The sequence below is a fragment of the Rhinolophus ferrumequinum genome, chromosome X (assembly GCF_004115265.2).
Source record: "Rhinolophus ferrumequinum isolate MPI-CBG mRhiFer1 chromosome X, mRhiFer1_v1.p, whole genome shotgun sequence".
NCBI lineage: Eukaryota > Metazoa > Chordata > Mammalia > Chiroptera > Rhinolophidae > Rhinolophus > Rhinolophus ferrumequinum.
Window position 1 is genome coordinate 76,003,093 of NC_046284.1, and position 15,158 is coordinate 76,018,250.

At 35.3% G+C, this 15,158-nt stretch overlaps 1 protein-coding gene across 8 annotated transcripts in view; it reads left to right on the forward strand.

Annotated features, from left to right (window-relative positions):
- Nucleotides 1–15,158, forward strand: part of ATRX (ATRX chromatin remodeler) — a 263,444-nt gene that overhangs the window by 73,909 nt on the left and 174,377 nt on the right. For all 8 annotated transcript variants that reach the window (XM_033104061.1, XM_033104070.1, XM_033104101.1 and 5 more), the window contains one exon: nucleotides 2,939–3,011. In XM_033104061.1, coding sequence (XP_032959952.1) covers nucleotides 2,939–3,011 — 73 coding nt within the window. The remainder of the gene's footprint in view (nucleotides 1–2,938; nucleotides 3,012–15,158) is intronic.

Here is a 15,158-nt window from a genome sequence, read left to right on the forward strand (position 1 = left end):
GTAATACCTATTCATCAGATTTTAAGAAGAGATGGCAACATATGGCAAATACTCAGAGGGCACATTTCCCAGTAATTCCTTAACCCAGCATTAGTCTATCATTGTGTTCTATTTTGATTTATGTAACTTCATTTTGAAGGACCGGTGTGCTGATGGGGAGGGGAACTTTCCCTCATGTATATACCCAGAGAAGCCTTGGGAATTCAGCACTGCATCAGATGCCAGTCTCTCAACTATTTGGTGGAACCAGCCTTGTTCAGATTTTGTTTACCTGGGATATTTCTTGGGACTGATTACTTTAGATGCAAGAAAGATAAATTTGCTAGGGAGTTAACACATCTGAAAATTGGACTTTGTCAGTGGAAAATCTGAAACAGAAAAGAATATGAAGGGCATTGAAAATAAGCACTGTAAAAAGTACTCTTTTTCAAGGTAAGCTTGGGTGTAAGCCAGTGATATACGTGGCATTCCTTAAGAATTTGCTTGGATGCATATATAAGCATGCTACATTTATTTATTTCTGTAATACATCCAACTTAATTTAGGTGACATTTTTAATGAGCTCTTAAAAAACTTCCCCTGCTCTCATGAATTTAGCGGTTCTAGTTTATTCAGCAATAGTTGTGTATCCTGTTATGTGGTACAATATTTTCTTAGAACTTGGGGCTTGGGAATGGCATGAGCAACCAAGAGTAAGAACATGGTTGTAGAGATTGCAGTCTAATGAGCAAGGTAGACATCGATAAATCATTTTTTAAACAAAGAATAGAAGAAGAAAGATATAACATTAAAATGGGGCGATGTGATAAATGAACCATTTAGTCTAAATATTGGAGGAAGACTTAAAAGAACAGATAGCATTTCAATTCAATTTTGAAGGATGGTGTCAATTTTAAAAGATGTAGTAAGGCAAATGACAGTACTATTACTAGTAATATTTCATTCGAAGATTGGTCTGTTTGAATGAGGTATTCATTGTGAGTTTGCTAAGATATTGTGCAATTTATTTTTGCCTCTCTACGTTTAGTATATTTCAGTCCTGAACCTGTCTGCTTCTTTATGGATTTTTTCCTCCAACGTTTTCCCCAAATATTTTGTTATGAAAAAATTTAAATATACAGAAAGGTTTCTTCTGTTAACATTGTATTGTATTTGCTTTATCACCTATCTGTATATTCTTCTCTCTGTCCATCAGTGTAAGTAACTTTTTTTGCCCTTGTAACTATTTTGAAATAATTATAAACTCACAGGAAATTGTACTCAAAAAATGTACAGGGACATTGTGGATACCCCTTATTCAGTTTCCCCTAATGGTAATATCTTGCATAACTATAATACAGTGTCAAAACCAGGAAACAGAAGATTTCTTCAGGTTTCACCAGTTTTATATGTACTCATTCATTTTTGTGGGTGTATGTATAAATACAGTCCTGTGCAATTGTATTGTGTGACTTTGTACTAGATCACACAATTAAGTTCGCGAACTTGTTGCAACAATTTTGCTAACCTTTTTTGATATCAGAGGGATCATTCATTATGAATTTGTACCAATTCGATAAACAGTCAACCATGTTTACTATTTGGAAGGGTGGAAAAGACTGTGAAAAAGTTAGACGACCTGAACTTTTCGCCAGCAATTCATGGCTCTTGCATCACGACAATGCACCAGCTCACATGGCAGTGTGAGGGAGTTTTTAGCCAGTAAACAAGTAACTATTGGAACACCCTCCCTCCTCACCTGATGTGGCCCCCAGTGACTTCTTTCTTTACCCGAAGATAAAGGAAATATTGAAAGGAAGACATTTTGATGACATTCTGGACATCAAGGGTAATACGACGACAGCTCTGATGGCCATTCCAGAAAGAGAGTTCCAAAATTGCTTTGAAGGGTGGACTAGGCGCTGGCGTTGGTGTATAGCTTCCCAAGGGGAGTACATAGTGATTGATACTCAGCACTGAGGTATGTAGTACTTTTTCTAGGATGAGTTCGCGAACTTAATTGTCTGACCTCGTAAATCATGACCACAACCAAGATTGAACTGTTCCATTACCACACATTTCCATTGTGCTACACCTTATGCACACCCCTTGCTGATCCCCATTCTTAACCCCTAGCAATTGTTGATCTGGTTTTTATCTCTGTTATTTTGAGATGGAATCATGAAGTATATAGCCTTTTGAGATTGGCTCTTTTCACTCAGTGTTATGCTCTTGAAATTTTCGATAAATTTCCAAGTAAATAGTAAACATCAGCGTACTTCTCCCTAATTATTTCAGCATATATAGTATTAACAAGAGTTTAATATTTAAGTTTGTTTTTGAGGTGCTGTTTACATATGAAATGCACATATCTTAATTTCTTTAGATTTTTAATCAAATGATAAAAATGTTTCTTTTTATAAGGAAATAAGTTTTACTGTACTTGAATGTATCTAATTCCACTCATGAATACAATACAAATTCAAGTATATTTTGAAATTACTTGGTATTACTAAAATATAGATAGCAATTTTTCTGTTCTTCAATGATACATCTGTTAACTATAAACTTAAAGTGATAAATGATAAATTATGCATCTGTTAACCGTAAACTTAAAATGGATCACTATAAAGCTTATTTCAGCAAGAAACTTATGCTAATGTGATGGCTAATGATACAGAATTGTTACCAGAAGGATGTGCTTCAAAACACTGTGCTTTGGGAAGACACTTTAAAATAAATGAGATTCAACTGACTTATCACTTTACTGCTGGCACTTCTTAAATTTCCCATTGTGCTTTCCTTATAAATTCTTTTTAATCATGGTTTAGATCCCAGAGTACAGTGTAGAACCCACTAGTTGTTTTTGAAGTTTTAGACTTTTAGTTTTATTTTACATGGTTTTACTTACATAGGTGAATTAAAACTAATTTTAAGTGTACTTTTTTTTCCCCTCAAGGAGATGAAGCCTTATCTAAATCAGTGTCTGTCACAGTGGATGATGATGACGATGACAATGATCCTGAGAATAGGTATGATTCCATCTGTAAGCACTTTAAAACATACCTAAGCATGGGCACAAACACTGGCGTAGGAACCGTAAGCTGGTTATAAAAACCAGGAGTGCCTGCCTTAGAAAGACTGGCTCAGTCTTCTTGCAAGTTTGAAAGAAAGGCCAGGAAATGGGCTAAAACCCGAAACCTTAAGAGGGCGTATAGGATGTATTGTTATAAATACAGCACTATAGATTTTATGTTTTCATGTAAACTGATAAGTTTGAGAATATTTTAAGTTTGACAGATTATTTTATTGATGAAAGTAAATCATACCTCAATAAATTGGTGACAACAAGCATCTCTCCTTAATATTTGATGATTGTTTTTAATTGCCATACAGTATGGTGGTCCTATTTATTAAAACCTGTTCAATGTGAAAAAGAGATTACTCAGATATTTAAGATTAAGAAATCACTTTCAAAATTAGTATCAATTTACATAGTGTCCAGACTAATACAGATTTTAAACATATTTTCAAATAAAATATAAGTAGACAGTATGATAGTATTAGCTCTAATAAGACATAAACAATAGCTTTAAATGTAAACAGTGTATCCTGTATAGATTTATTTAACTAAGGGATGGCTGGGAGAAGGAAAACATACAAAGGCACACCCATATGTCAGCAATGAAGAATGAAGAAAAACAAAGGTATTAAAGAATATAACCATATGTTTTTACATACCTTTTAAACCTTTGCTAGACTATGGTATACCCCATACTCATCACCTTCAACCAAGTATGGTGTAGTGGATGGAATTTTGGAATAATGGAGATAAGAATATCTGACTTCTAGTTCTAAATTTTCTAACAACTGGCTGTAGGATCTTGGGCAAGTGACTTAACTACTCTTTGCCAAAATTTTCTGATCTCTAAAATGAAAGGGCTGGATGAAATTTTCTCTGATTAATCCTATCACCAAAAATCTATAATAGACTTGATGGTTTTGCTAAAGAGTACTATATTAACTATCCATTTATTCCCAATAGTAAGCTCTAGTATTAAGAGAATATACATGTAATTTTTGTGTCATAATTTTTTAAGAAATTAATTTTGAGTTAGTAAATGCTGTGGGGACAGCTGTTGTTCTTGCTCAGTTTTATATCTTGCTGATGCTGGTAGGTTTTTCTGTTTCACAGATCAGCATTCTCCCAATTAACAGGAGAATGTTTTTATTAAGGTGACTGAACAGTTCTATTTTGCACTTTTGAATGGAGCTTAATCATGGCTACAAAGACTCAGATGCTGCTTACATACTTATATTTTGAATGTATATCCAGTTATTTTATGGGATAGCAGTGAGGTACAGAATGGAATAGTAATAGTATACATTTTATTTATTAGGCATTTTATATAGGACATAATCACAGCGAGATTATTAAAGCATTTAAAAATATATTCTTTCAAAATGCTTTAATTCCTTTTCACTTTATGTTACCGTTTGTTTTCCTGTAACACATGAGACGTCAAAAGTTACTGAAAGGCTAATAATGTTTGAAACATGCTATATCCTAATTTAACTGTGAGTAATAAGCCTTACTTTTGTATTTAACCACCAAATGAGAGTGTCATTAAGGTATGATAATTTTTTATTTCTGTTAGAGCTTGTCAACATATAAACCTCATTTTCATTTTTTAAGTTACTTTATCGTATCTCTCTGGAAGTGGACAATATTTTATTGGAAGGTACCTTTAATTCTATATTGTATTTGTGATTGGAAAATATAGCCCTGTTAAGTACTTTTGAAAATAGTTGAATTTTACCTTGAGCATATTTTTCTTTATACTCAATTTAATGTGCTTTTATAAAATATACGATTAATAACTTGGTTCATGTCCAGGATACCAAAAAGGTTATCTAATACCCATGGATTATCTAATAATGGGGATACAAATGCCTTCTTGAACTATTTTAGTATAGGCGATGTATTTGAGTATATTTAAATACCCTCTAAGCAGCTTTTAGAAATTTACAGATGATTAAGGCTTGGAATTATTTTTACCAACTTCACAGTTTTGAGTAGGATGTATTTTGGTAGACAGCATATTGTAATTGTGCATAAATTTGTACACAATTTTAATTGTACATAAATTGTGTATAAATTTCATATATGCTTCCTAGAAGTATTATAATACATTTTCGATGTTGATATTATGGAGAGGTAAATAGAGCATTAATGCAAATGCTCAGTTAATTGGATGCAATAAATTTCTATAAAACTTCTTTCTTGTCCAAGCATTTCATTTTAATTATAGTGCATCTTTTCATGAGAGTAGAAAGACTTTGTTAGAAACAAGATATGCAGGCTAGTTTGCAGCCAAAGAAGTTTCGGTATTTCTGAAATTGAGGAAGTAAACGCTTTATAATTTCTGAAACACTTGTATGTGACATACACTTTATATATGACTTATATACTTACATATTTGTGTGAAAGTTTTGCAATAGAGTTCACTGTTATTTATCTTCATTTTAAGCTACATAGCTTTTGAGGTCATTAAAAAGACTTAGCTATGTCCTGAATATTTTAGTAAGTGAATAAATAAAGTTTCTGTTATTTTAGCATACTATTAATGTAGCGTCATTCTTATATGAAAGTAAATGTATGCTATCGTGAGCTAGAATGGTCTAACTTGTAAATTCTATGTAATTGCATTTATGTAATGAACAATAACAAAATATAGGTTGACAGTTTCTTTTTTTTAAATTAAACTTTAAAATTAAAGTTTATTGGGGTGACAAGTGTTAGTAAAGTTACTTAGATTTCAGGTGTACAATTCTGTAATACATCATCATATATCACATTGTGTGTTCACCAGCCAGAGTCAGTTCTCTTTCCACCATCATATAATTTGATCCCTTTTGCTCTCACCTACCACCCGCCTACTCCCTTACCCTCTGGTAACCACTAAATTATTGTCTGTGTTTATGAGTTTTTGTTTTTTCATTTGTTTGTCTTGTTCTTTTGTTGTTTTCAGTTTTATATACCACATATCACTGAAATCATATGGTTCTCGACTTTTTCTGTCTGACTTACTTCGCTTAGCATAATAATCTCAAGATCCATCCATGTTGTCGCAAATGGTACCATTTCATCTTTTCTTATGGCAGAATAGTATTCCATTGTACATATATATCACGTCTTCATTATCCAATCATCTACCAAAGGACACTTTGGTTGTTTCCATGTCTTGGCCACCGTAAATAAAGCTGCAGTGAACATTGGAGCACATATATCTTTACAGATAAATGTTTTCAGGTTTTTTTTGGGTAGATACCCAGGAGAGGAATTGCTGGGTCATATTCTGTTCTTAATTTTTTGAGGAACCTCCACACTGCCTTCCATAGCAGCTGCATCACTCTGCATTGCCATGAACAGTGTATGAGGGTTCCTTTTTCTCCACAGCTTCTCCAACACTTGTTACTATTTGTCTGAATGATAGCCATTCTAACTAGCGTGAGGTGATATCTCATTGTGATTTTCATTTGCATTTCTCTGATGGTTAGTGATGTTGAACATTTTTTCGTATTTTTATTGGTCATTTGTATGTCCTCTTTGGAGAGATGTCTATTCAGGTCCTCTGCCCATTTCTTAATTGGATTGTTTTTTTTTTGTTTTGTTTTTTTTTTTGTTCTTGAGTTGTATGAGTTCCTTATACATTTTAAATATTAGCCCCTTAACGGAGGTGTTTACAAAAGTCTTCTCCCATTCAGTTGGTTACCTCTTTATTTTGTCAATGATTTCTTTTGCTGTGTAGAAACTTTTAAGTTTCATATAGTCCCATTTGTTTATTTTAGCTTTTACTTCCATTGCCTTTGGAGTCAAATTCATAAAATGCTCTTTGAACCCAAGGTCCATAAGTTTAGTACCTATGTTTTCTTCTATGCAGTTTATTGTTTCGGGTCTTATGCTTAAGTCTTTGATCCATTTTGAATTAATTTTGGTACATGGTGACAGCAGTTCAGTTTCATTCTTTTGCACCTGGCTTTCCAATTCTGCCAACACCATTTATTGAAGAGGCTGTCTTTTCTCCATTGCATGTTTTTTGCTTCTTTGTCAAAAATTATCTGTCTGTATTTATGGGGGTTTATTTCTGGGTTCTCAATTCTATTCCATTGGTCTATGTGTCTGTTTTTCTGCCAGTACCATGCTGTTTTGATTATTGTAGACCTGTAGTACAAGCTAAAGTCAGGGAGTGTCATACTTCCAGCATTGTTCTTTTTTCTTAAAATTGCTTTGGCAATTTATTTTGTCAATGATTTCTTTTGCTGTGCAGCTTTTCAGTTTGATAAAGTCCCATTCATTTATTTTAGCTTTTACTTCGCTTGCCTTGGGGGTCAAATTCATAAAATGCTCTTTGAACCCAAGGTCCATAAGTTTAGTGCCTGTGTTTTTTTCTATGCATTTTATTGTTTCAGGTCTTATGTTTAGGTCTTTGATTCATTTTGAGTTAATTTTGGTACACGGTTACAGATAGCAGTCCAGTTCCATTATTTTGCATATGGCTTTCCAATTCTCCAACAGTTTCTTTCATTACTTTTTTGTTGAGCTTTTTAGGAAAAATATAAATAGATTATATTTTCTATAACAATTCACTTCACATTTTATAGCTTAGGCTTTATGTACTTTTTAAAAAAATTTTATTGGGGAATATTTGGGAACAGTGTGCCTTTCCAGGACCCATCAGCTCCAGTTCAAGTCGTTTTCAATCTAGTTATAGGGGGGCACAGCTGAGCTCCAGGTCAAGTCGTTTGCAATCTAGTTGTGAAGGGTGCAGCTCACTGGCCCATGTGGGAATTGAACCAGCGACCTTGGTGCTATGAGCAAAGCGTACCAACCATTGAGACAACTGGCCGCCCAGGCTTTATGTACTTTTTGAAAGGGAGAATAACACTACCAGTTTATCAGGTCATTTAAATTATATATGTAACTTTATTATATTATTTTAAATTTCATTTTAAATGTTTTTTTTAAGTAGTGCACAGCTCCCGGTGGCCCATTCGGGGACTGAACCGGGAACCTTGGTGTTACTATTTCTAGCACTATGCTCTAACCAGCTGAGCTAAGTCGCCACCCCAAATCATACATGTAATTTTAAAATCAGTTATTTAAATGTGCTATTATGTTAATGGTGCCTTTCAAATACCTGTTAGTTGCGTTAAATTGATTCTTTTATTGAAAGGACATTTATTCGCATAATTTTTTTATTATAGTTGCTATTGTGCAGTTAGGCTGGCATTAAAAATGGATTATGATGCCTTAATGTTTTCAATATAAACAGGGATATTTTGACCAAACATTTTCTCATAATGTCCTATATTTTAATACCTGTACTGTGAATTAGCCTCAGTAACAAGATGATAGTGTTCAAGTTTAACAGTGTTAGTGTTGAGAATCATTAAACCAGGCTTGTCTTTAGAGTTTGCATTCTAAACAATCACTGAAGAGTCCATTCCCCCTGAAAAATGAATTGTTTTTGGAATATTCTTTTTTTTTATTGGTTTCTGGTATACAAAACAATGTAATAGACATTTACATCCTTCACAAAGTGGTAACCCTCCCCTCCCAATCTAATACCCCACTAACATAGTATAAAGCTATTAGAATTCCATTGAGTCTGTTCCCTATGCTATAGTCCATGTTCTGTGTGTGGCGGGGAAATATATATATATATATTATATATATATTAGAAAAAACTAATATATAATATGTAATATATATATTATATATTATATATATTACATATAATATATGTATTACATATTATATATATAATTATATATATAATTATTATATATATAATATATGATATATAATATATATCATATATTATACATTATATATATTACATATTATAGTTGACATTCAACATGATACATATTAGAAAAAACTTAAATATAATATATATTATATATGTAATATATAATTATAGTTGACATTCAACATCATTCAGCATCAACTTCAAGTGTACACTGCAGTAGTTAGATATCTACACAGTCCATGAAGTGGTGTCCCTAATAAGACAATTGCCCATCTGACCGCCCATAAAATCTTTACATTATTGATTATATTCTCCAAAATCTATTTCATATCCCTGTGGCTATATTGTGACAACTACTCTGTACTTTTTTTTTTTAATTAAAATTTATTGTGGTGACAATTGTTAGGAAAGTTACATAGATTTCAGGTGTACAATTCTGGATTACATCATCTATAAATCCCACTGTGTGTTCACCACCCAGAGTCAGTTCTCCTTCCATCACCATATATTTGAGCACCTTTACCCTCATCTACCACCCACCTCCTCGCTTACCCTCTAGTAACCACTAAACTATTGTCTGTGTCTATGAGTGTTTGTTTCTCATTTGTTTGTCTTGTTCTTTTGTTGTTGTTGGTGTATCTATCACATATCAGTGAAATCATATGGTTCTCTGCTATTTTTGTCTGACTTACTTCGCTTAGCATTATAATCTCAAGATCCATCCATGTTGTCACAAATGGTCCTATTTCATCTTTTCTTAGTGCCGAATAGTATTTCATTGTGTATATATACCACAACTTCTTTATCCATGCATCTATCAAAGGACATTTTGGTTGTTTTCATGTGTTGGCCACCGTAAATAAAGCTGCAGGGAACATTGGAGTACACATGTCTTTATGTATAAATGTTTTCAAAGTTCTTGGGTAGATACTCAGGAGAGGGATTGCTGGGTCATATGGTAATTCTAGCGGCTGCACCAATCTGCGTTCCTCTAGCAGTGTATCCGGGTTCCTTTTTCTCCACAACCTCTCCAACATTTGCTACTATTTGTCTTGATGATGATAGCCATTCTGACTGGGGTGAGGTGATATCTCCTTGTGGTTTTTATTTGCATTTCTCTGATGATTAGTGATGTTGAGCATTTTTTCATATGTCTATTTGCCATTTGTATGTCCTCTTTGGAGAAATGTCTCTTCAGATCCTCTGCCCATATTTCAATTGGGTGGTTTGTTTTTTGTTGTTGAATTTCGTGAGTTCTTTGTATATTTTGGATATTAGCCCTTTATTGCAGGCACTCTTTTCAAAAATCTTTTCCCATTCACTTGGTTGCATCTTTATTTAGTCGATGGTTTCTTTTGCTGTGCAGAAGCTTTTAAGTTTGATATAGTCCCATTCATTTATTTCAGCTTTTACTTCCCTTACCTTTGGAGTCAAATTCATAAAATGCTCTTTGAACCCAAGATCCATAAGTTTAGTACCTATGTTTTCTTCTATGCAGTTTATTGTTTCGGGTCTTATGCTTAAGTCTTTGATCCATTTTGAATTCATTTTGGTACAGGGTGACAGATAGCAGTCCAGTTTCCTTCTTTTGCACGTGGCTATCCAATTCTGCCAGCACCATTTATTGAAGAGGCTATCTTTTCTCCATTGTATGTTTTGTGCTTCTTTGTCAAAAATTGTCTGTCCATATTTATGTGGTTTTACTTCTGGCTTCTCAATTCTATTCCATTGGTGTATGTGTCTGTTTTTCTGCCAATACCATGCTGTTTTGATTATTGTAGCCCTGTAGTACAAGCTAATGTCAGGGAGTGTGATACCTCCAGCATTGTTCTTTTTTTCTTAGGATTGCTTTGGCAATTCGGGGTCCTTTGTGGTTCCCCACAAATCAGATGATTTTTGTTCAGTTTCCTTAAAAAATGCCATTGAGATTTTGATGGGGATTGCATTAAATTTGTATATTGCTTTGGGTAATATGACCATTTTCACTATTTTTTTTTTTTAAAGATTTTATTGGGGAAGGGGAACAGGACTCCACTGGGGAACAGTGTGTACTTCCAGGACGTTTTTTTTCCAAGTCAGCTTGTCCCTCTCAATCCCAGTTGTGGAGGGTGCCAATTCAGCTTCAAGTTGCTGCCCTTTCTGTCCCGGTTGGGGAGGGCGCAACCTCAGCTCCAGGTCCAGCCGCTGCCGCTAGCCGCAGGGGGCACAGCCCACAATCCCTTGCGGGACTGGAGGAGTTGAACCGGCAACCTTGTGGTTGAGAGGCCACTGGCCCATGTGGGAATCAAACGGGCAGCCTTTGGAGTTAGGAGCACAGAGCTCCAACCGCCTGAGCCACCGGGCCAGCCCCATTTTCACTATGTTGATTCTTCCAATCCATGAGCACAGAATGTCTTTGCATTTCTTTGTCTTCTTCAATTTCTTTTTAAAATGTCTTACAGTTTACAGCATATAGGTCTTTCACATCCTTGAATCAATTTATTCCTAGGTATTTTATTCTTTTTGCTGCAATTACAAAAGAAATTGTTTTCTTATTTCTTTTTCTGAGATTTCATTGTTAGTATATAGGAATGCAGTGGACTTTTTATGTTGATTTTGTAGCCGGCAACTTGACTGTATTCATTTATTGTTTCCAATAGCTTTTTGGTGGAGTCTTTAGGGTTTTCTATACATAAAATCATGTCATCTGCAAAGAGTATCAATTGAACGTCTTCATTCCCAATTTGGATGCCTTTTATTTCTTTCTGTTGCCTGATTGCTCTGGCAAGGACTTCCAACACTATGTGGAAAAGCAGAGGTGATAGGGGACAGCCCTGTCGTGTTCCTGAATGTAGAGCTAAGGGCTTCAGGTTTTCACTGTTAACTATGAGATTAGCTGAGGGCTTGTCATATATGGCCTTTATTATGTTAAGGTATTTTCCTTCTATACCTGTTTTATAAAGAATTTTAATCATAAATGGATGTTGTATCTTGTCAAATGCCTTTTCTGCATCAATTGATATAATCATATGTTTTTTGTCCTTTATTTTGTTTATGTGATGTATCACATTGATGGATTTGCGGATGTTGAACCACCCTTGTGCCCTTGGGATAAACCCCACCTGGTGGTGTTGGATAATGTTTTTAGTGCATTGTTGCATTTGTTTTGCTAGAATTTTGTTTAGGATGTTTGCATCTGTATTCATCAGAGATACTGGTCTGTAGTTCTCTTTTTTTGTGTTGTCCTTACCAGGTTTTGATATCAAGGTAATGTTAGCCTCATAAAATAAGTTAGGGAGTACTGTCTTTTCTTAAGTTTTTTGGAAGAGTTTGAACAGGATTGGTATTAGATCCTCTTTGAAGGTTTGGTAGAATTCACTGATGAAGCCATCTGGTCCTGGAGTTTTGCTTTTGGGAAGGTTTTGTCTGACTTATTCAATTTCGTTACTGGTGATCGGTCTAGTCAGATTTTCCAGTTCTTCATGGTGCAGCGTAGGAAGGCTATATGTTTCTAAGAACTTGTGCATTTCTTCTAGGTTTTTGAATTTGGTGGCATATAATCCTTCATAGTATTCTTGGATGATCCTTTGTATTTCTGTGGCATCCGTGGTAACTTCCCCTTTTTCATTTCTGATTTTGTTCATTAGTGTCTTTTCTCTTTTTATCTTTGTGAGTCTAGGCAAGGGTTTGTCAGTTTTGTTAATCTTTTCAAAGAACCAGGTCTTTGTCACATTAATTTTTTCTAGTGTCTTTTTGTTCTCTGTTTCTTTAGTTCTGCTGTGATTTTTGTTATTTCCTTTCTTCTGCTGACCTTGGGTTTGATTTGTTCTTCTTTTTCTAGTTCTTTAAGGTGTAACGTGAGGTTCTTTATTTGGGATTTTTCTTGTTTCTTGAGACAGGCTTGTAATGATACAAATTTCCCCTTTAAAACTGTTTTCGCTGCATCCCCTAAATTTTGATATGATGTGTTTTCATTTTCATTTGTTTCTGTATATCTTTTGTTCTCTTATTTCTTCTTTGACCCAGTCATTCTTTAAAAGTGTGTTGTTTAATCTCCACATATTTGTGGCTTTCCTTGCTTTCTTTTTGCAGTTGATTTCCAATTTCAAATCCTTGTGATCAGAAAATATGCTTGGTACAATTTAAAGTTTCTTAAATTTGCTGAGGGTAGTTTTATGTCCCAATATATGGTGTACCTTTGAGAATGTTCCATGTATACTAGCAAAAATGTATAGTCTGATTTTTTAGGATGAAGTGCTCTTTAAATGTCAGTTGTGTCCATTTCGTCTAATAGGTCACTTCTGGGTCATATTTCTTTCTTTCTTTTTTTTTTGTATTTTATTTTATTTATTTATTTTTATTTTATTTTTTTTAGTATTTTATTGGGGAAAGGGAACAGGACTTTATTGGGGAACAGTGTGTACTTCCAGGCCTGTTTTCCAAGTCAAGTTGTTGTCCTTTCAATCTTAGTTGTGGAGGGTGCCGTTCAGCTTCAAGTTGTTGTCCTTTCAAGTCTTACTTGTGTCGGGCGCAGCTCAGCTCCAGGTTCAGTTGCCATTACTAGTTGCAGGGGGCACAGCCCACCATCCCTTGCGGGAGTTGAACCGGCAACCTTGTGGTTGAAAAGACGCACTTCAACCAACTGAGCCATTCGGGAGCTCAGCGGCAGCTCAGCTCAAGGTGCTGTGTTCAATTTTAGTTGCAGGGCGGCGGAGCCCACCATCCCTTGAGGGAGTCCAGGAATCGAACTGGCAACCTTGTGGTTGAGAGCCCTCTGGCCCATGTGGGAATCGAACCGGCAGCCTTCGGAGTTAGGAGCATGGAGCTCCAACCGCCTGAGCCACCGGGCCGGCCCTCTTTCTTTATCTTTTGTTTGGATGTTGTATCCATAGCTGTCAATGATGTATTTAGGTCCCCTAGTATAATTGTGTTTTGGTCAATTTCTCCCATTAGTTCTTTTAGTAGTTGCTTTGTATAATTTGGCACTGCCTGATTAGGGGCAGAAATATTGATGACTGTTATTTCTTCTTGTTGTATAGTCCCCTTTACCATCATGAAGTGTCCATCTTTGTCTCTTATTACCTTTTTCACCCTGAAGTCTATTTCGTCTGATATCAGTATGGCGACACTTGCTTTTCTCTGAATATTATTTTCTTGGAGTGTCAATTTCCAGTCTTTCACTTTGAGTCTATATTTATCCTTATAGCTGAAATGTGTCTCTTGGAGATAGCATATGGTTGGGTTTAGTTTTTTGATCCAGTCTGCTACTCTGTGCCCTTTTATTGGTGAGTTCAGTCAGTTTAGATTTAGGTTCATTATTTATATGTGAGGATTTCCTATCATTCTATGTTTAGTTTTCTGGTAAGTCTGTGTCTCCATTGTTTCTTTGCCATTTTGTTGTTGTCTATTATGTCTGTGTGGTGGTATTCTTTGATTTTTCCCTCTGTTTCTTCTCTTATTACAGTATATATTTCAGTGCTGGATTTTTTTTTTTTTTTAAGATTTTTATTGGAGAAAGGGAACAGGACTTTATTGGGGAAGAGTGTGTACTTGTAGGACTTCTTTCCAAGTCAAGTTTTTGTCCTTTCAGTCTTAGTTGTGTAGGGTGCTCTTCAGCTTCAAGTTGTGCTTTCAGTCTTAGTTGCGGAGGGTGCAGCTCAGCTCCAGATCCGGTTGCCCTTGCTAGTTGCAGGAGGCACTGTCCACTATCCCTTGTTGAACTCGAGGAATCGAATTTGTAACCTTGTGGTTGAGAGCCCACTGGCCCCTTGTGGGAATTGAACCGGCAGTTTTCGGAGTTCAGAGCACGGAGCTCAAACGGCCTGAGCCACCGTGCCGGCCCTCAGTTCTGGATATTTTTGAGAAGTTGTCATTAAGTTTAAGTAAAAGAAAGTTTGATATTTAGAGTATTCCATTTTCTTCAGCATGCTTACTCTCTCCATTCCCATATTCCGGTTCAGGCCTTTAGTCTCCCCCCTTTTACGTTTTGGTTGTCACAAATTATCTCTGTATGCTGGTTGAACAGCCTCCTTTAGTATTTCTTTTAGTGCAGGTCGTGTGTTAGAAAATTCCCTCAGCTTCTATATGTCTGGAAAGGTGTTTACTCCTTCGTATCTAAAGGATATCTTTGCTTGATATATTGTTCTTGGCTCATAATTCCTCTCTTTCAATAGTTTGAATATTTAGTTCCACTCCCTCCTGGCTTGTAGAGTTTCTGCTGAAAAATCTGATGATAATCTAATGGGTTTTCCGTTGTAGGTTACTGTCTTCTTTTCCCTGGTGCCTTGAGGAATCTTTCTTTGTCGTTGATTTTAGACAGCTTCAATACAGTGTGCCTTGGAGAAGGCCTGTTGGGGTTGAGGTAATTAGGTGTTCTATTTGCTT